This window comes from Heterodontus francisci, chromosome 3, assembly GCF_036365525.1.
Source record: "Heterodontus francisci isolate sHetFra1 chromosome 3, sHetFra1.hap1, whole genome shotgun sequence".
Lineage (NCBI taxonomy): Eukaryota > Metazoa > Chordata > Chondrichthyes > Heterodontiformes > Heterodontidae > Heterodontus > Heterodontus francisci.
The window spans coordinates 68,845,203-68,865,109 of record NC_090373.1 but is presented as its reverse complement, the minus strand read 5'-3'; the positions used below and the strand labels follow the sequence as shown (position 1 = coordinate 68,865,109).

The 19,907-nt window shown below is 42.8% G+C and overlaps 1 protein-coding gene across 4 annotated transcripts in view; it reads left to right on the top strand.

Annotated features, from left to right (window-relative positions):
- The window catches only part of LOC137356957 (structural maintenance of chromosomes protein 6-like), a 204,418-nt gene that overhangs the window by 159,579 nt on the left and 24,932 nt on the right, over positions 1–19,907 (top strand). For all 4 annotated transcript variants that reach the window (XM_068022873.1, XM_068022867.1, XM_068022850.1 and 1 more), the window contains 7 exons: positions 36–150; positions 5,048–5,208; positions 7,239–7,374; positions 7,494–7,574; positions 7,803–7,973; positions 8,064–8,201; positions 17,980–18,125. In XM_068022873.1, the coding sequence (XP_067878974.1) occupies positions 36–150; positions 5,048–5,208; positions 7,239–7,374; positions 7,494–7,574; positions 7,803–7,973; positions 8,064–8,201; positions 17,980–18,125 (948 nt within the window). The remainder of the gene's footprint in view (positions 1–35; positions 151–5,047; positions 5,209–7,238; positions 7,375–7,493; positions 7,575–7,802; positions 7,974–8,063; positions 8,202–17,979; positions 18,126–19,907) is intronic.

Below are 19,907 nucleotides of genomic sequence, written 5' to 3'. Positions count from 1 at the left end.
AAATCCAAATTGAATTTGTATTTTTCTCTTTAAAGAGCTGTTCATCATCCAGATTTCCCAACAGTTTTTGATTCTTTAGAAATAAACAACCCAGTGGTGGCAAACTGTTTGATTGATTTGAGGAGCATAGAACATATCCTGTTAATCAAAGTAAGCCCTTTTGCAGTTTTCTTTCTGTAGAATTTTCTTGGCCCTGTGGAAGTTTATAATTAGGACGATGATTAACTGAACTGAGCTGAGTTGTATTTTAATGGTGAATTGTATATTGGAGTAAGTTTAACTTAAAGCTATTTTATTTTCAAAACCAGCAAGTTTGCAGTGTGGTTTGGCTCGGTGATTGTACTGTCTCCAAGGTTCTAATTTTAAGCACTCTCCCAGACTTGAGCACACAATCTAGACAAACACTTCAGTGAGGGTGTGCTGAATCGCTGGAGGTCTTTTGGACAAGATATTAAACCAAGGTCCCATCTGCCTGTTCAGGTGAGCGTGAAATATCTCATGGCATTATTTCAAAGTACAGCAGGGAATTTTCCCAGTGTCATGGAAAACATTCCTCCCTCAGCCAAAACAAGCAAAAATAGATCGGGTGCTTATTTATCTCATTGCTGTTTGCTTAAAATACATTCTACATTTACCAAGGTAACAACAGTGACTACATTTCAAAGTAATTCAGCAGCTTAGGAAACATTTGGAGCATCCTGAGGATGTGAAAGGCTCAACTCTTTTTTCCTTTACACTGTGGAGATAATACTGTAATTTTTAAAGAGAACTGTGTACCTTTTTGATTGAGAGTCTGTTGTGCCTTGCCCACAACTCGTCTTTTTTGATTTTTTGGAGACAACAACCTGTTAATCATCTGTAATATAAGGTAGAATTTGTGATATTGTATTCCAGTCCTGGAGCTTCAGGTGCCAGGAGGCATATCAGGATTTTCCATCCATTAAAATAAAAATGTGGGAAACCTATGGAACTTGCTGGCCTCCACACTGGATCATGCCATGCACTCCCAGTATGCAAAGCTCTGTCATGGATGTATATATTTGTAAAATTTATCCCTCTTACAATTATTTATTGGGAAAATTTCTTTTGGTGGACTACCAAATGATGGACTTTGGAGCCAGTGAGTACTTACCTATAAAAAATTAACTTTGTCTTTTAATGATGCATACATATTTTAACCACAAATAATGCGGGAATACGTGAGAATGGGGAACTAGGCTGCCATATTTTTTTATAGGTGATAAATGCAAAAACAGTTCTGGAAGTAAAGATACATTATAGTGTTCAGTTAAACTCTGATGTGTAAAAAGTTTGATCCCTGAATTTGAACTTCTTCATGTTGTTACTTTGTCTTCCCTGTACTTCATTTCATTTGATGAGCTTGTGCAGGTCTTTTTCCCATGCATTTCACAAAATTGCCCAGGATCACCCACAGGACTGATCAGAGCTCCATGAACCACCTCTGCAGATGTGATAATCAGTGGGACTCCTAAAGGAATCTACCTACCAGGCCCAGACTAGCATTGAATTGCAAAATTTTAATAAGTGGACACATTGAAAAGTAACTAAGTAGCAAGTCAAATTATAAAGTGGCATAAGAAGATAAATTTTGGATGAAAAATTTCTGCTCTCATTAAAGGGATTATTTTTCCCCTGAACCAATAGGTGAAACTCGGGTGGGCTGTGTTATAGGCATACAATCCTCCTTGCACTGTTTTCCTATAGGTTCTCCGCCCATGCATTGCTCCAGGTACAGTGCTCAGGAGCAAAATTATCTCTTAAATTTCAAACTTTGCACATCTCAGTTTGTTGGTGGGTGTTAGGTTTGCTGCAATCCAAGATGTGGTTCACTGCAATTTTGTTCCTGCGGTAGCATTTATATAAAATGTTATCAAACATAGATACAATGGATGAATTTAGTAATAGAAGTTAATGTATAAAAAAGAAAGATTTGCATTTATATAGCACCTATCATGACCACCAGACATCCCAAAGTGCTTTACAGCCAATGCAATACATCTGAAATGCTGTTGTATTGTAGGAAACACGACTGCTAATTTGTGCACAGCAAGCTCCCATAAACAGCAATGTGATAATGACCAGATAATCTGTTTTTGTGATGTTGATTGAGGAATAAATATTGGCCAGGACACCAGGGATAACTCCCCTGCTCGTCTTTGAAATAGTGTCATGGGATCTTTTACATCCACCTGACAGGGCAGACAGGGATTCGGTTTTAACATCACATCTGACAGTGGAGCACTCCCTCAGTACAGCATTGGACTGTCAGCCAAGATTGTGTGTTCAAGTCCTGGACTGGACCTGAGAGTGCTACCCACTAAGCCACAGCTGACACAATAGCCGGAGTTTTATCTTGTAAAAGCAGTCATCCTCAGAGGCAGGGGGAACAAAAAATGGCGGGTCACGACGTTGGCTCGGGACCCCAAATTTGAGAAGATTTCTAAGAGGGGGTGGGATTGCTTTTGCTCTTGGCAATTACTAGAAAGTTGCCCACACTAGATATTAAGCGCATCGGTGGCATGAGTATCATCCATTCTAGAGGAGGCTCCTCCAGTGAGGAAGAAATTCAGAGAAGGAGGGAGAGGTGGTAAGGAGGTCGACAAACAGCGACCCACTGGCCACCTGCAGATGCAGACTCATGGTGGTGGAGGGACAAGGCCACAGAGTGGACCGGGCACAAATTCCTGTGAGGAGATGAGGCTGCCCAGCAGGCAGGTTGTACCGACAGCGGACGTCCTTCCTTGCAATGTCAGAGTGCCAGTGTATTCGACAACTGCACCTGTCCTGAGAGACTGTGACAGCTCTGTGCAAAATGAAGGCAGTGGAGGTCAGCTTTAATTGCATGGGTGGCCATCTGATGCCAGTAACCCTCAAGGTCACAGTCACCCTGAATTTCTACACCTCAGGCTCTTTCCAGGCTGTCACTGGAGACATATGCGGCATCTCCCAAACAGCCGCACATCACTGCATCAAGGCTGTGACCATTGCCCTCTTCTAAAGAGCCAGCCAACACATCAGGATTACAACCGATGCGGGCATTCAGGATGAGAGAGCCAGAGACTTCAGCACCATCGCTGTATTCCCCATGGTCCAAGAAATCATTGATTGTTTGCATGTGGCCATGAGGCCTTCTGCAGGCCAGCCAGGGGCCTTCATTAACCAGAAAGGATTTCACTCCCTCAGTGTCCAACTTGTCTGTGACCATCAACAGCGGATATTGTAGGCGTATGCTTGTTATCTTGGGAGCAGTCATGACGCTTACATTCTCCAACGCTCCAAGGGGCAGATGGTGGCATAGTGGTAATGTCATTGGACTAGTAATCCAGAGACCCAGGCGAATGCCCTGGGGACATGGGTTCAAATTCCACCACGTCAGCTGGTGGAATTTAAATTCAATTAATAAATTCAATGAATTAACAAAAATCTGGAATTGAAAGCTAGTCTCAGTAATGGTACCATGAAACTATCATCGATTGTCATAAAGCCCATCTGTTTCACTAATGTCCTTTACGGAAGGAAATCTGCCGTCCTTACCTGGTCTGGCCTACATGTGACTCCAGACCCATCGCAATGTGGTTGACTCTTAACTGCCCTCTGAAATGGCCAGCAAGTCATTCAGTTGGCCAGGGCAATTAGGAAGGGCAACAAATGCTGGCCTTGCCAGTGATGACCACATCCCATGGAAGAACAAAAAAAGTTGCCACCAGTTCCCTCCCAGTTTGCTTGCAAGGATGGATACTTGCGACAGGGGTTACCCGCTGAAAAGATGGCTGATGACACTGGTAAGGAACTCACGGACTGAGGCAGGGGACTGCTACAACATGAGCACTTGACAATCAGAGTCATAATTGAGCAGATCGATGGTCTGAGCAGATCAGATTTAGATGCCTGGACCACTCGAGTGGAGCCCTTCAGTTTCCATCAGCAAGGGTACCTCGCACCGTGGTTGTCTGCTGTGCCTTGCATAACCTCGGGCTGCAGAGGAGGGAGGCCCTGGCCCCTGAAGACATGGTGGTGACAAGGCATCTTCAGACAAGGAGGATGCCAAAAACAAGGTGCAGCAACCTGATTGGCCTGGGGAGCCCACTTAGAGGGTCTCAAAAGTTGGCTACCAGGGAGGCTTGGGAGGCTCTTACACTCGGGCATTTCTCCTGAATTGTAGCACGCCAGCCATCTAGTCCACCAAAGATCCACATTCCAGGCTCACTGCAGGCACTCACATCTGCTGGAAGCCCAGAAACGCTCTCCCAGCAGCACATAGCGCTTTGGCGATGGTCCATCTGATCAGTACACACACCATGGTCAATCCCAACCAGCCCCTGAGCTACCCTCCTCAACAGCCCTCACCATCTGTGATTAATCAGCCTCCCTGGTTTCCAGCCAGTTGCAGTGTCTCTTCCTCCACTGGTATCAGGATGGCCAAAAGAGGTACACCACAATCTGCCAGTGTCCTTTCTCAGGCATTCTGGGCGCTCTTCTCCTGTGGAGACAGATGAGAATTGTTCAAGTAATTGGGCTTCAGAGACCACCTACTCGATGCTCTTGCTGCACCCTCTGGGGCCATTGTCATGCAAGTGTTAGACTGACACTCAGCTGTACACTTGTGTGGTTTAGATATCTCAGGCACACACCCCATGACAGAGCTGTGGCCCTTCCCTCCATCTGGAGGGCTTCCACATCCCAACAGCCATACCTTCGCAACCATCGATTTGATTCTGATCCAAAGGAGACTGAGGTTTGCCACTCACCCTGGCAGAGCAGAGGTTGTTGACCCACTTGCAGCACTGGATCCAGTTTCTCTGAGCGACCCCACAGCTACTTACCTCCTCAGTTACCTCCATCCATGCCTGCCCGGTTCAATACATGAAGAAAAATAAATGCTCCCAGCCAGTCGCCCTTTGTGGTCTATTTGTCTATAGTTCATCCACAGAGTTCGTCTCTAGGAGGGCCTGCCTTTCTACTAAACTGGTTGTTGTTTGGATTGTTTTTCTCTAGAAAGTTGTGAATTATCAATTTTCCTTTCTAGAGCAACAGCAGAGCTCGCGAAATTATGCAGCAGCAGAAGCCACCCATGAACTGTCGAGTAGCCTTTACTGCAGCAGGTGACCAGGTCTTTCCCAACCGCTACTACTCCTCAGAAACGGACAGGGCAAGATACTTGGGTGGTGATGTGGAATCAGAAATCAGGTTTGTAAATTTCTGTCTGGACTACTTCAGTATTAAAACCTCTCAAAAATATGCAGGCTGGAGAAATAGGTCTTTAAAAATGCCCTGGAAATTCAGTCCTGTGTTTGCCTCCCCTTTCCCCTCTATCCCACCCCAAACCTTCCTCTTTGGCTTGGTATATGTTCAGTTTTGGTTCAGAATTTTGAGGTGATAAATGTGCTAACAGTGGTATATCATTAAAACAACTTACATTTCCACACACTGCTTGATTATTAATCTTTATGTCCTGTTGTCACTCTTTTCAGCATGGGTTAGTGTTAACCTTTTTCTATAATAAATTCTCTGTCCACATTTCTAATTTGTCCATTGAGTGAGTGGCTTTACTCCCACACATCGCTCAAAATGTTTGTGAATTTTTCTTAAGCTGTAAATTTTCAATGTCATTTTTGTCAGTAACTATAATACTTACTGTCTGAAATAAGAGTTTAAACAGAACAAAATATTCAAAAATTTCACAATACTATGATTGAATTGTCTTTTGTGTTGTCTTTTGAGTCTTTAATGCTTTCATTAAAGATTTTACTTGAAGGCCTTAGCTTCTGCTGAAAGCCAAGGTGAGAGACTGCGAGCTGAATTGGAATTGTGCTGTCTGATTGTGCACAGTTTACCTAATTTGCAAGATACATCAGTACCATCCAGCCCACTCTGTAGGCTAAATATTTCATTTTAGGTCAAGGGAGATGTGCACAAGAGTTTAGTGAAGATTCATGGGCAGTCATAGCTAAGGACAATGTTCCCACTAAGCTGGGGTAGCCACGTAACAGCCTGGAAGGTACTGCACAGGCCTTTTATGTGAAAAGTAACATATGCGCGCGGCCGCAGGAAAAAAAAGTAAATAAAACAACTGGCTGCACACAATAACTAAATTTTAAAGGGAACATTAACTAGAGGCATAGAACAGGAAGGGATGGATGGGAAAGAGGAATAAAATGATGCTAGTATCAATTGATGCATGATAGAACAATGAGGTTAAGAGTCCCCTGGGTGTCTTGCCCTTCTGGGTGAGGTCATTGAAGTTCTTCCTGCACCAAACCCAAATCCTTTGTACTCGGCTGGGATATTCACTCTATCTTTGACCTCTTGTCAAGCTCTTCTGCCCAAATTGCAAGCCCTATGGTCATAGCAGGGGAGGAGAACCTCCATTCTATTCAACATCTCGTACAACAGGATGCTAGCTGCATCTCCATCGAAGTCTTGCTTCCCCTAGTGCTGCCTGACATTCATTCCAGTTTACTCTGGTTAACTTCCATGTAGCCCAGCAAAGGTCAGGCAGCTTCAATACGACAATAGGCTGTAGTCAGCAATCCGCTCAGTGTTTTCAAATTGCAGTTCATTTCAGTGACTGATGACTGTGCCCTTTACAGCTGCTGCAGATCTTCATCTACTGCAGCAGCTCTAAAATTCCTCAGCCCAAACAAATGGAATTGCATCTAATTGCAAGCACAAATATGTTTGGTGTACACCTACAGAATGCCAATGAGCTGCAGCCTGGATTAGGGGCCTGATTTACTATATTATTATTGCAGTCATCCTGCAATATCCCACTATCAATGTGATGGTCTGTATATCAGTAGGCTGAAAATTCAATTTTATAGAATCACTTTTTGAGGTGTTTCTGTGCCTTTAAAATCCCATGAGATGCCTTTTGGTGCCTTATACTCTTGTCCTTAGTAATCCTTTAGTAATGGGATCATGCTAAAAAATCTACTGAGAAGACAATAAAAAAGTTAAATATAATATTGTGGGTGATTTGCCAAACGTCTTTCGTTCATCACAAAAACTACATAACCTGGTACTAATTTTAGTAGCGATTTCCTGTTGTGCACATTTCACTAAAACTGAAACCTGATTTTACAAATTGATAATGTATTTGAGAAACTGTTGTGTCAGTTGTTCAAAGAATTGTTACTGCTGAATAACTAAATTGCATTAGACACGTAATTTTCCAAAAAAGTAAACAATTTTTGTCACTAAGGTTTTTTGTGTTACAGTCAGCTGGAAGTGGAATTGAAGAAAGAGATGGCCCAAAGTTTATGCTATCAACAGCAGTTAGAGTCATTAGAGAAAGAAATCCAGCGAAATAAGACTAATATCAACAATGAACGAATACAAAGGAGCCAAATCCAGGTCAGTAATTAAAAGACAAAAGAAAAATAAGGCATTTTTTTTTTTAAGTATTCGGTGATTCTTCATAAAGAAATAAACTCAGGACCAATCATATTTATTTTGATTTCGGTTTATTTCAGAAAAGAATAACTGAAATTGGGCTACAAATTGGAGATTTAGAAAGCATTGAAGAGTCCCAGTTGATGGATGTTTCCACACTAGTAAGTGTCTTAATGAATTAAGAATTAATTTTATTTAGATATCAAATCTGTGCATATTATGTTTTAAATACTACCCAGAATATCTGGGTGTTAATTTTTGTTTCATTTATTGTTGAATGTTTTCAGAGACCTCAGTTCTATCCATGAAAGTAAATCAGTTATATAGGGCTGGTTGATAACTGACTCCCTTCTGTTATGAATGCAAGTTTCCTTCTTACTTTTAACTAGGAAGAAGAAGCTCAAGATATCTGGCATAGAATTGAGTCTGCCAAGAATGAGTCAGAGCAGGCAAGAAAGGCTATGGATGAGCACCGAAAGATAATGGATCAGGTTGAACAAAAGTACAAGGAGATAAAGGCAAAAGAACATTCACAAGCGGAAGAAGCTGATTCAATACAGGTACAAATTAATTATGCAATGTTTTCCAAAGTGTTATCAGCTTATAAATGTTTAGTTAAATATAAGTCAAGGTATGTATCCTCCCAACAGGAAGAACAATGTAAGATTGGCACTGAGGTTGAAAAATATAAACACCATAAAAGGCACTCCGAAGAAGAAAAAATTAAACATTTGGATAGAATAGATAAACTAAAAGAGAGGCTGGAAAATCAAGAAAACATTTTACAGGTATGTATTGATTTCTCTAACTAGGTGTGATTTTTTTACTTAAAGCAGTGATCACAACTATTCGATTGATAAAAGGTACATCACTGTAATGTGAAATAAAATGGAAGAATTTAACCAGCAATAATACAGTTGATTTTTGTAGTGTGTTATCATATTGAAATTTCTCAAAGCACTTCAGACAATAATCTTTTGAAATGCAGTCAATGACTGTTTGAGGTTGAAAATTAATTCATGTACTTGCTGGCAGGATCAGTGCACAAGAGGAAATGCTGCTGCCTTGTACCCGCATGGTCTTTCTGCTGAAATAGCTGTGTTTGAATCATGGCAAGCTTCTGATAAAGAGTGACTGCCTGTCTGTGCACATGTACGGCTCTCAGGATTTCTTTTTAACACTGCAGCTATTTAAAGGTTTGAATCCTACACTGATCAGCAAGCTTAGGTGACAAAAGATTTAAGCCTGAATTTTCCTCTGAATACTACCAAACTTTCCTGCAGGAAATGGGGCAGTGATGCATTACACTGGGTCCACTTTAGAACCTATCCAATTTTCCTCCACTATTTCCAGTGGATGATAGAAGATCATGACCCAGAAAGGGCAATTAAATGAAGCACTAATGATATAGTGAAGTCACATGTCACCCTTTCCATTTTCATTACCTTACTATGTACATGAGATGACTTACAAAATGGGCATCCAAATTGTTGAACCACTGCAGAAAAGGTAGAAATGAGTTTAAAGGGCTCAAGAGGTAACATTCCAATGATCTACTGAATGCTTAAATCTCTGTAGGTTTTGGTCATTTTTCTTTGTCTGCCGCTGTTAGCTGTTTACCACCTACCTTTGTATCTTTTGTGTGAGCCTTCCCTTTGACCTTCTTATTTTTCTAAAGAGAGCACAATGAGGGTGAAATTCATCTTGAGCACAGGCATAAAAAATGGGTGATAGCGAATCGATAACCTGTATAACATCTGCCCAGATGGAATGTAAATTAGTTTGCTGATTGGCTATCCCATATATTTCGAGGAAGAAGAGGAGGAGTAATGGAGGGAGGCCAGTCTGGTCAAGCAGCACCAGAAGGGACAGCACCCACTTGCTGGTACCCCCATGTTAAAATACTCCTAAGGTGCTGTGCAGGCTGTACTTCCTAAAGGAAACTGACAATGATTTATACTGTATACTGAAACCTGACCAACAGCCCATTGCTGTTATAGGCATCAGTAACATTAGCCATGCATCTGAGCACAAATGTATTAAGCAGGCCATTGATGCATTGTTTGCTAGTGTAAGCCATTTCATCCACTTCACCACAATAAGCAGCAGCAGCAGCATGACTGAACACTGCAATTTTATATTGTGGCAGAATTCCTGAAGGTCCAAGGAGTGATAGATTGCATTCACTTGGCCACACATGCTCCCTTCATCAATCGGAACTGATTCTGTTCCCTGAATGTCTGACCAGATCATACAAGTGAATGCTTGGTTTTCTGCAAGTTGCCACAATGTTTTTGTTTTAAGGCAGCAATATTTGAGCCTAAAAACAATGTCTTCAGTTGGCTCCTGGGAGATTAAGGCTGTTTTCCACTGTACTGACTGATGGCACCTGTGTGTTTTCATAGTACACCAGCTGAGCACTGCTATTAGGAGGTGCACAGCACACATTTGCAATGTTGAAGACATGTGCCAGGTGCCTGTAACACTCTGGGGCTGCTCTGTAATATAGCCAAGATTGCAAATGTGCTGCATATTATTAATGTACAAAGATGCCTCATCATGAAGGCCTTGGAGAAAGGAGGAACCCAAAGACAGCAGTGATCAACTAAAGGAACAAAAGCAGCCTGAAGAGGATATGGAGCAGAACATATTGCTGGTTGCAAAAGATTTTCATGCTACTATCATAGGAGAAACTTTATTTTGATAGTCACATCTGACTAAGTGTGTTAACAGTCCTGTCTACATTTCTCTTCCCTCACATATCTGTCACCATCTGAAGAACCCTCCCATGCATATCCCAATCAAAGCACTTGTTGAAAGCCACTTCCAAGCCTTAGTAGCAAGAGCACAGCAGTAACCTTCACAGTCACTGACTGACTGACTGACTGAGTTATCCCTATCCTGGGACTGGTTTAATAGTTTATCTGCAGGAGTGTGAATAGTTCTGTTTGATGCCTGTGATGAAAATGTTACATAATCTTTGATTATTAATTAGATTTTCTATTGCTGACTGCAATGCGCCTAGGGGTTTTGTTTCTCACTGTCAACTACAAAATGTAGGGAATGATGTAGAATCTGATTAATATTTGCACCACTTGCATGCCAGAGATGTGTAGTTCTGTGAGGTCTTGCTATGTATGGCTTGTTTGATCTTGGGTAGTGGTTTTGATTGACATCCTCTGGGTTGCAGCTGTGAAACATGCCTGTGAGAATGGCAGGACAGAGGGTTTTATACACTTTTCATTCATAGGATATGAGCATCACTGGGGTACAGCCAGCATTTATTACCGTTAAGAAGGTTGTGGTGGGCCATTTTCTTGAGCCACTACAGTCCGTGTGGTGAACAGGAACTGATTCTGTTGTCTGAATGCCTGTGCTGTTAGATAGGGAATACAAAGAGTTTGACCAATTGACCATGAAGGAATGGCAATATAGTTCCAAGACAGGATGGTGTGTGACTTTGAGGGGAACTTGGAGGTGCTGGCATTCCCATGTGATTGTTGCCGTTGACCTTCTAGCTGATGGAGGTCAGGGGTTTGGGAGATGCTGTCGATGAAGCCTTGGCGAATTTTGCTTGTTGCCATTACTGCAGTGCATCTTATAGATGGTACACACTGTAGCCACTGTGCGCCAGTGGAGGAGGTAGTGAATGTTTAAGGCGGTGAATAGGGTGGCAATCAAGTGAAGTGCTTTGTCCTGTGTAGTATAAGGATGAAGACCTGTGCTCCAGAACTTGCCGTGCCCCTAGCCAAGCTGTTCCAGTTCAACTACAACACTGGCCTCTACGCAGCAATGTGGAAAATTGCCCAGGTATGTCCTGTACACAAAAGGCAGGACAAGTCCAACCCAGCCAATTAGAAAAATAGAAAAATAGGAGCAGGAGTAGGCCATTCGGCCCTTCGAGCCTGCACCATCGTTCAATATGATCATGGCTGATTATCCAAACTCAGTACCCTGTTCCCGCTTTCTCCCCATATCCCTTGATCCCTTAAGCCCTAAGAACTATATCTAACTCTTTCTTGAATATATTTAATGATTTGGCCTCAACTGCTTTCTGTGGTAGAGAATTCTAAAGGTTCAACACTCTCTAGGTGAAGAAATCCCTCCTCATCTCCGTCCTAAATGGCTTGCCACTTATCCTTAGATTGTGACCCCTCGTCCTGGACTCCCCCGCCATTGAGAACATCCTTCCTGCATCTAGTCTGTCCAGTCCTGTTAGAATTTTGTAGATTTCTATGGGAACCCTTCTCATTCATCTAAACTCTAGTGAATACAAGCCTAATCAACCCAATCTCTCTTCACACGTCAGTCCTGTCATCCCAGGAATCAGTCTGGTGAACCTTCGCTGCACTCCCTCCATAGCAAGAACATCCTTCCTCAGATAAGGAGACCAAAACTACACACAGTATTCCAGAATGTGGTCTCACCAAGGCCTTGTATAATTGCAGCAAGACATCCTTGCTCCTGTACTCAAATCCTCTCGCTATGAAAGCCAACATACCATTTGCCTTCCTAACTGCCTGCTGCACCTGCGTGCTTACTTTCAGCGACCGGTGCACAAGGACACCCAGGTCTCGTTGCACCTCCCCCTTTCCCAATCTATCGCCATTCAGATCATAATCTGCCTTTCTGTTTTTGCCACCAAAGTGGATAACCTCACATTTATCCACATTATACTGCATCTGCCATGTATTTGTCCACTCACTCAACCTGTCCAAATCACTCTGGAGCTACTCTGCATCCTCCTCACAGCTCACCCTCCCACCCAGCTTTGTGTCGTCTGCAAACTTGGATATATTACATTTAATTCCCTCATCTATATCATTAATATATATTGTGAATAGCTGGGATCCTAGCACTGATTCCTGCGGTATCCCACTAGTCACTGCCTGCCACTCGGAAAAAGACCCAGTTATTCCTACTCTTTGTTTCTGTCTGCCAACCACTTCTCTGTCCATGTCAGTACCTTACCCCCAATCCCATGTGCTTTAATTTTGCACCCTAATCTTTTATGTGGGACCTTATCAAAAGCCTTCTGAAAATCCAAATACACCACATCCACTGGTTCTCCCTTGTCTATTCTACGAGTTACATCCTCAAAAAATTCCAGTAGATTTGTCAAGCATGATTTCCCTTTCATAAATCCATGTTGACTTTGCCCAATCCTGTCATTGTTTTCCAAGTGCTCTGCTATTACATCTTTTATAATGGACTCTAGCATTTTTCCCACTACTGATGTCAGGCTAACCAGTCTATAATTCCCTGTTTTCTCTCTACCTCCTTTTTACATTAGCTACATTAACTAATGTTACATTAGCTACCCTCCAATCCGTTGGAACTGTTCCAGAGTCGATAGAATTTTGAAAAATGACCAGCACTGCATCTACTATTTCTAGGGCCACTTCCTTAAGTACTCTGGGATGTAGATTATCAGGGCCTGGGGATTTAATTTCATACAGTTCCTCCTTCTCACTAGACCCTATGTTTCCCAACATTTCTGGGAGGTAATTTGTGTCCTCCTTTGTGAAGACAGAACCAAAGTATGTATTTAATTGGTCTGCCATTTCTTTGTTCCCCATTATAAATTCCCCCATTTCTGACACAAGGGACCTACATTTGTCTTCAATAATCTTTTTCCCTTCACATATCTATAGAAGCTTTTACAGTCAGTTTTTATGTTCTCTGCAAGCTTACTCTCATACTCTATTTTCCCCTTCTTAATCAATCCCTTTGTCCTCCTTTGCTGAATTCTAAAGTGCTCCCAATACTATCCCTAATTTCTTTTGTAAGCCATGGTTGAGCCACTCTTCCTGTTTTATTTTTGCGCCAGACAGAAATGAACAATTGTTGTAATTCATCCATACACTCTTTAAATGCCCGCCATTGCCTATCCACTGTCAACCCTTTAAGTAACGTTCCCCAATCTATCATAGCCAACTCGCGCCTCATACCTTCATAGTTTCCTTTATTTAGATTCAGGACCCTGGTCTCGGAATCAACTCTCTCATTCTCCATCTTAATGAAGAATTCCATCATGTTATGGCCGCTCTTCCCCAAGGAACCCCGCACAACAAGATTGTTAACTAATCCTTTATCATTGCACAATACCCAGTCTAGGATGGCCTTGTCTCTAGTAGTTTCCTCAACATATTGGTCCAAAAAACCATCATGTACGCACTCCAGGAATTCCTCCTTACCGCCCCCTCGGTCTACTCTCAATCACCAGTAAAGTGATGGAAGGTGTCGTCAATAGTGCTGCCAAGTGGCACTTGCTTAGTAATAAACTGCTCACTGATGCTCAGTTTGGGTTACGCCAGGGCCACTCAGTTCCAGACCTCATTACTGCCTTGGTTCAAACAGGGACAAAAAAGCTGAATTCAAGAGGTGAGGTGAGAGTGACTGCCCTTGACATCAAGGCAGCATTTGACCGAACCTGGCATCAAGGAGCCCTAGCAAAACTGGAGTCAATGGGAATCGGGAAAAACTCTCCGCTAGTAGGAGTCATACCGAGCACAAAGGAAGATGGTTGTGATTGTTGGTGGTCTATCATCTGAGCTCCAGGACATAACTGCAGGAGTTCCTCAGGGTGGTGTCCTAGGCCAAACCATCTTCAGCTGCTTCATCAATGACCTCCTTTCAATCATAAGGTCAGAAGTGGGGATGTTCGCTGATGATTGTACAATGTTAGCACCATTTGCGACTCCTCAGATACTGAAGCAGTCCGTGTAGAAACCATCTGGACAATATCCAGGCTTGGGCTGATAATGGCAAGTAACATTCGTGCCACACAAGTGCCAGGCAATGACCATCTTCAATAAGAGAGAATCGAAACATTGCCCTTTGACATTCAATGGCATTATGATCACTGAATCCCCCACTATCAGCATCCTGGGGGTTACCATTGACCAGAACCTGAACTGGAGTAGCATATAAATACTGTGGTTACAAGAGCAGGTCAGAGGCTAGGAATCCTGCGGCGAATAACTCACCATTTACAAGGCACAAGTCATGAGTGTGATGAAATACTCTCCACTTGCCTGGATGAGTGCAACTCAATAACACTCAAGAAGCTCGACACCACCCAGGACAGAGCAGCCCACTTGATTGGCACCCCATCCACAAACATTCAATCCCTCCACCACCGATGCACAGTGGCAGCAGAGTGTACCATCTACAAGATGCACTGCAGCAATGCACGAAGGCTCCTTAGACAGCATCTTCCAAACCCGCGACCTCTACCACCTAGAAGGACAAGGGCAGCACATACATGGGAACACCACCACCTGCAAGTTCCTGTCCAAGCCACACACCATCCTGACTTGGAACTATATCGCCGTTCCTTCACTGTCGCTGGGTCAAAATCCTGGAACTCCCTTTCTAACAGCACTGTTGGTGTACTTACCCCACATTGGACTGCAGGGGTCCAAGAAGGCAGCTCACCACCACCTTCTCAAGGGCAGTTAGGAATGGGCAATAAATGCTAGCCTAGCCATGAACAAATAAAAAAATGTAAAGGGTTAATACAGAAGACAGTGAGAGGGACCCCTCCCACTGTATGAGTGATGATGCAGCAGTCACACGAGATAGGTTTGAGAAGAAGGTGGTATAGCAGCATGAAGGATGCAAGCTTAGGTGGCTTGCTGAGAGTGTCTATAGTAACTGTAAATAATGTAGAGTTGTTAGTTAACCTTTACCAGGGTCTACAACTTTATCTGGAATGCCTTATAACGCTACTAATACAAATCCAATAACGCAGCATGATGGCAATGGTGAAAGTGACCAGGAAAATATGAAGGTCTCCTTACTGTTGGAAGAAACACCAGGGGAACAACAGAGAAATTTAAAGATAAATACTGGCCCGGTACAGTAAGAAAACAGTTTACTGGCAGAAGAGGCTGTGAAGAGTTCTGCAACCTCTCAGACCAGGCCACAGCAGTGTGGGGCTCTGTGTCGGTACTTCCAGCAGATCCAGTGGTCGGGTCTGAATATTCATGCTGGGCAATGATCCAGGATCAGTGAGACAGTGAAACTGGCCATTTATTTAAATGGCGCACTGGGGAAAAAAAACTGGGTGCTGAATGCAATCTCACTGGAATCGGCGACTAAGGAGGCGAGTACAGTTGTCAGCCATTGCCCAGCCTTGGCGGGGAAAAAAATGCAGCAATCATTGGAAAGGTCGGGGAGTACAGAAAAGCTCCGAACAGAACACAGAGTCTGAAAATTTTTAAATTAAAGGGGAACACCCTAGCAAAGCCTAACAAACAAAAGGAAGCAATATTGATCCAAAATTGGGAATGTCTGAGATTTACCAGAATCAAGAAGGTCCCAATCAGATCCAAAATTGTCTAGTGTGGAGAAAAAGGTTCTTAACATTCGGATTAATCACTAAAATTAAAGCAAAATACTGCAAATGCTGGAAATCTGAAATAAAACCAAGAAATGCTGGAAATATTCAGCAGGTCTGGCAGCATCTGCTGAGTATTTCCAGCATTTCTTGTTTTTATATCTTAAACTTCAGAATTACTTCTCAAATCGGACCAAATCTGAAGTGGAGCAAGGGAACACACTCCTGTATTCAGTAGGAGCGATAGCGGACGACGTAATTGTCTGACAATGGATCAATGATACTACCAATAACTTCAAAGAGGTACTCCAAGCCTTTGATAAATATTTTAATCTGTACCAATAAAATCGTGGAAAGAGCCAAATTTATGAAGCAGGTGCAGAAGATTGGTGAATCTGTAGACTCCTTTATTAATGACTTGTATAGATTGGCAGAAGGTTGCGAATACGGTGAAGTAAAGGCAGAACTAATCAGAGACAGGATAGTTGTCAGCATAGCTGATGACTCCTTGTTAGACCTGTTGCAGTCCAAGGAAGGCCTTACGCTGGAAAAGGCCATTCAAATGGTAAGATAGTTCACACACAGAATAGAGACATCCTACGAGCTAAAGACAAGCCGTGGATGAGAAAGAGTCCAATGCCCATCCAACTGGTTAAGCCAATGCCAGGGAAACACTTCGGGGAACAGAAAAAACATACAGGTGAGAAGGCACATGACATAGGAAAACCTTGTCAATGTTGTGGAGCCAAGAAGACCCACAGACGAGCAGGGCCCAGCAAGTAAAGCTGAGTGTTTTAAGTGTGGGTAAACTGAACACTATGGGAAAATGTGCCACAGCAAAATTTCTGCGCTTATAGGTACAAAGGAAAAGACCTTCATGCAAAGAGCAGTGAATTAAGTACAGCAATATCCATGAGAGAAAGAACCAGGAGAGTTTTAGTTTTAGAGATACAGCACTGAAACAGGCCCTTCGGCCCACCGAGTCTGTGCCGACCATCAACCACCCATTTATACTAATCCTACACTAATCCCATATCCCTACCACATCCCCACCTGTCCCTATATTTTCCCTACCACCTACCTATACTAGGGGCAATTTATAATGGCCAATTAACCTATCAACCTGCAAGTCTTTGGCATGTGGGAGGAAACCGGAGCACCCGGAGGAAACCCACGCAGACACAGGGAGAACTTGCAAACTCCACACAGGCAGTACCCAGAATTGAACCCGGGTCGCTGGAGCTGTGAGGCTGCGGTGCTAACCACTGCACCACTGTGCCACAGTAATCCATCTGCAAGATTGAGATAAAGATGAAAAAACCCAAACAGAATGAAATACTACAACCTGTAGAAACGAAAAACCAAGTCAGCAACCTAGACTTCCTATGATGACTACTGAAATGTTACTTGCAACTTACCAGCCCAAGCCTGAATGTTGTCCACATGCAGCAAGACCTGGACTAGCACTGCTTCATTATTTGAGGAGTTGTGAGTGAAAAACTTTACAAAGCTGTTGTCAGCCAAAATTCTCACATTCTTGTGTGCTGGCACACATAGAGTCATAGAGTCGTACAGCATAGAAACACCAGTGCATTCCCATCAGATGTTGCTCCATTCCACTGATGTGATGCTTAAATGGTAACCCTCCCTGCTGACATCAGTTCCAGCTGCTGCAGCTGACTTTATGGGGGGTAAATTTAACCCAACCACCAGGTGGGAAATTAGTCGTTTTGGGCCAGGTGTCCAATTTGCAACCCATTGACTTCAATGGTGAATAAAGTTGGGCTGGGTATAAAATCGGCAGCCAACCCAAACCTGCCTGTTTCCTGCCCAGTGGGTAAGGGTAAAATGGTCCCTTCAGTCTTTTCCTGCAGTTGTCTTGCTGCACTGACTCTGATTTTTATCAGTGGGAACCTGGACTGAAGTTGGGAATTTAAATATCATAAGCGCTGGGGCAGAGCAACAGGAAGGTGCTGGTATGGGTCCACTAATTTTTTCTGAATTTGCACTGCCAGGAAGGAATCCTGAGGGAACAGGCAACATGAAGCTTTTACTTTTATTCACAAACAGGGCCATAAATTTCCCATCTAATATGCAATTAGATGTGGAGGTTAAAGTTATGGATGGTGCTGCCTGAAGCATGTATCCTTAGTTAGATTCAGCATGATATGCCAAGTGCCCTTTCCTCTTTGCTCAGCTTCTTATGTTCTGGTTTATTCTAGCGAGGCATTGTTAAAGCCAGGCAGATTTGCACGCAGCGATTAGAAGTCACCAGAAATCCCAAGAGTATTGATGTGGAGATCAATCGCCTGAGGAAAAGGATCAACACGGAACAAGAACTTCATGGGAACAAGGAGGAAATTACAAGGTATTTATTTGTAATGCACAATGCACATTTAATAAGTAAAATCCTGTTGCCAGTTATTGTGGAGCACCATGCTTTAATTCTGTGCCTAGCATTATAACTTCCAAAATATGCAGGACAGATACTCCCCACCACTTCACCCACCCCAGAGAAACTTCTCATCTGTCACCTTTGGCCTCCTTTGAAAATTGTCCTCGTCTTTGGGGGTCCAGCTGGGCATCTTCTAGAATCCAGTACATCTCATTGCATTGGGAGTACTAGCCACCAAACACATGCCAGATTCCATATTGGCCAGGGAAGTGCAAACTCCAAGCATAGGCAGTTTGTGGCGGTTGGATGCCGTGCAGATTATCCAGGTCCTGACCTATTCCAGAACTGTTCCATCAAACACAGCGACAGTCTAGTGAAGGAGCAAATGTCCCCAATATGTTCAGCTATGACGCTGTGTTGTCAGAAGAAATTCAATCAGTGGAGAGCTGAAAGGAGAGGGATGATTTAATAAAAAAAAAACTAATGGTCTTACCAGATATTTCCTTGCTTTTTTTTTGTTACCATGGTGGTTCTCAAGCCAGGATTCCCTTTAGCACCCACTAAAGTGATGCTGATTACAAGGAGCAGGTTGGAGCAACTCCATTGTAAGTAAGAGCTGGGTGACTCTGGCTGTTCACAGGGTCCTTTCACTTTAGAATACTAAAATGCAGAGGGTGAATACCCATCAAAAAGAAAGGAAGAGAGTTAGAGTCATTGCCAGGCCACCATTGCATGACTGTCAAAAAAGCAGTTTAGCAATAAATTGGTCCAAACGTCAATGTAGGTGAATTAAATAGAAAGAAACTTTTAAGAAATAGGCCCATCCTAATCCTCTTTAAGAACGTTGTGGAGGACCCAAGTGGACCTCAGATATCCATGAATTATTACACAGAATACACAATGTTATTTATTCAAACACAGATTAATAAGGTACTATAAGAAAATAGCACTGTGATCTCCCCACTCTCCCAACAAGAAGATACAAAAACTGTGTACCTGAGGGTAAGAATTGAAGCCAATCACTTGCATGCCAACATTGTTACAAGCTTGGTCCACATGGTCGGCAAGTTGAATTGTACATTTGAGAGTTCAAGCCAGATTTGTTACTTACTGACAACATGTTGCAGATATCCCACCCAAACTTACATAAACCATGCTATGATCATGAAGTAAGTATCCTGGTCTTCCATGAAGGCTTTATGTGTATATTTTTCAATCGGTAATGCTGCATTTTCATACGTAAAGTGGATGTTCCCCATCAGAAACAGGGTGGCTATCCCAGCTGGTTAGAGACCTATCACTTGCATTTGCACTGGTGGAATTAAGCAATACAGGAATATAATTTGAATATTTTTTTGGAGTGCTGATGATGTGGTTTAGACATTCACAGTTTTCCCATATTCAAGTACACCCGACAGTCAACTCGCTATCCGTTAAAAAAAAATGGCATGCAGGGTTTCTTGGGCCTGAGCTCTGTACTGAGGTGTGTTTAATGAGGCTTACAACAAGATTCATTGCGCATTTGGCTTTATTTTTATTTGCTGTTGGTATTTAGGTATTCATAAGAGTTTGTGGTCGTTGTTGTAGTGCAAATTCCCCCCCACAAACGCAATAGTGCCACATTTATTTCCTAGTCAGAATTCCCTAAATCTCTTCTTTTTAGAAAGAAGATCAATGAAAGGATCACAGACTGCTTAGGCTACACCAGAAGTACTCTGCAGCTACAAGCAGTAGCCCCATACCAAAACTGAAATA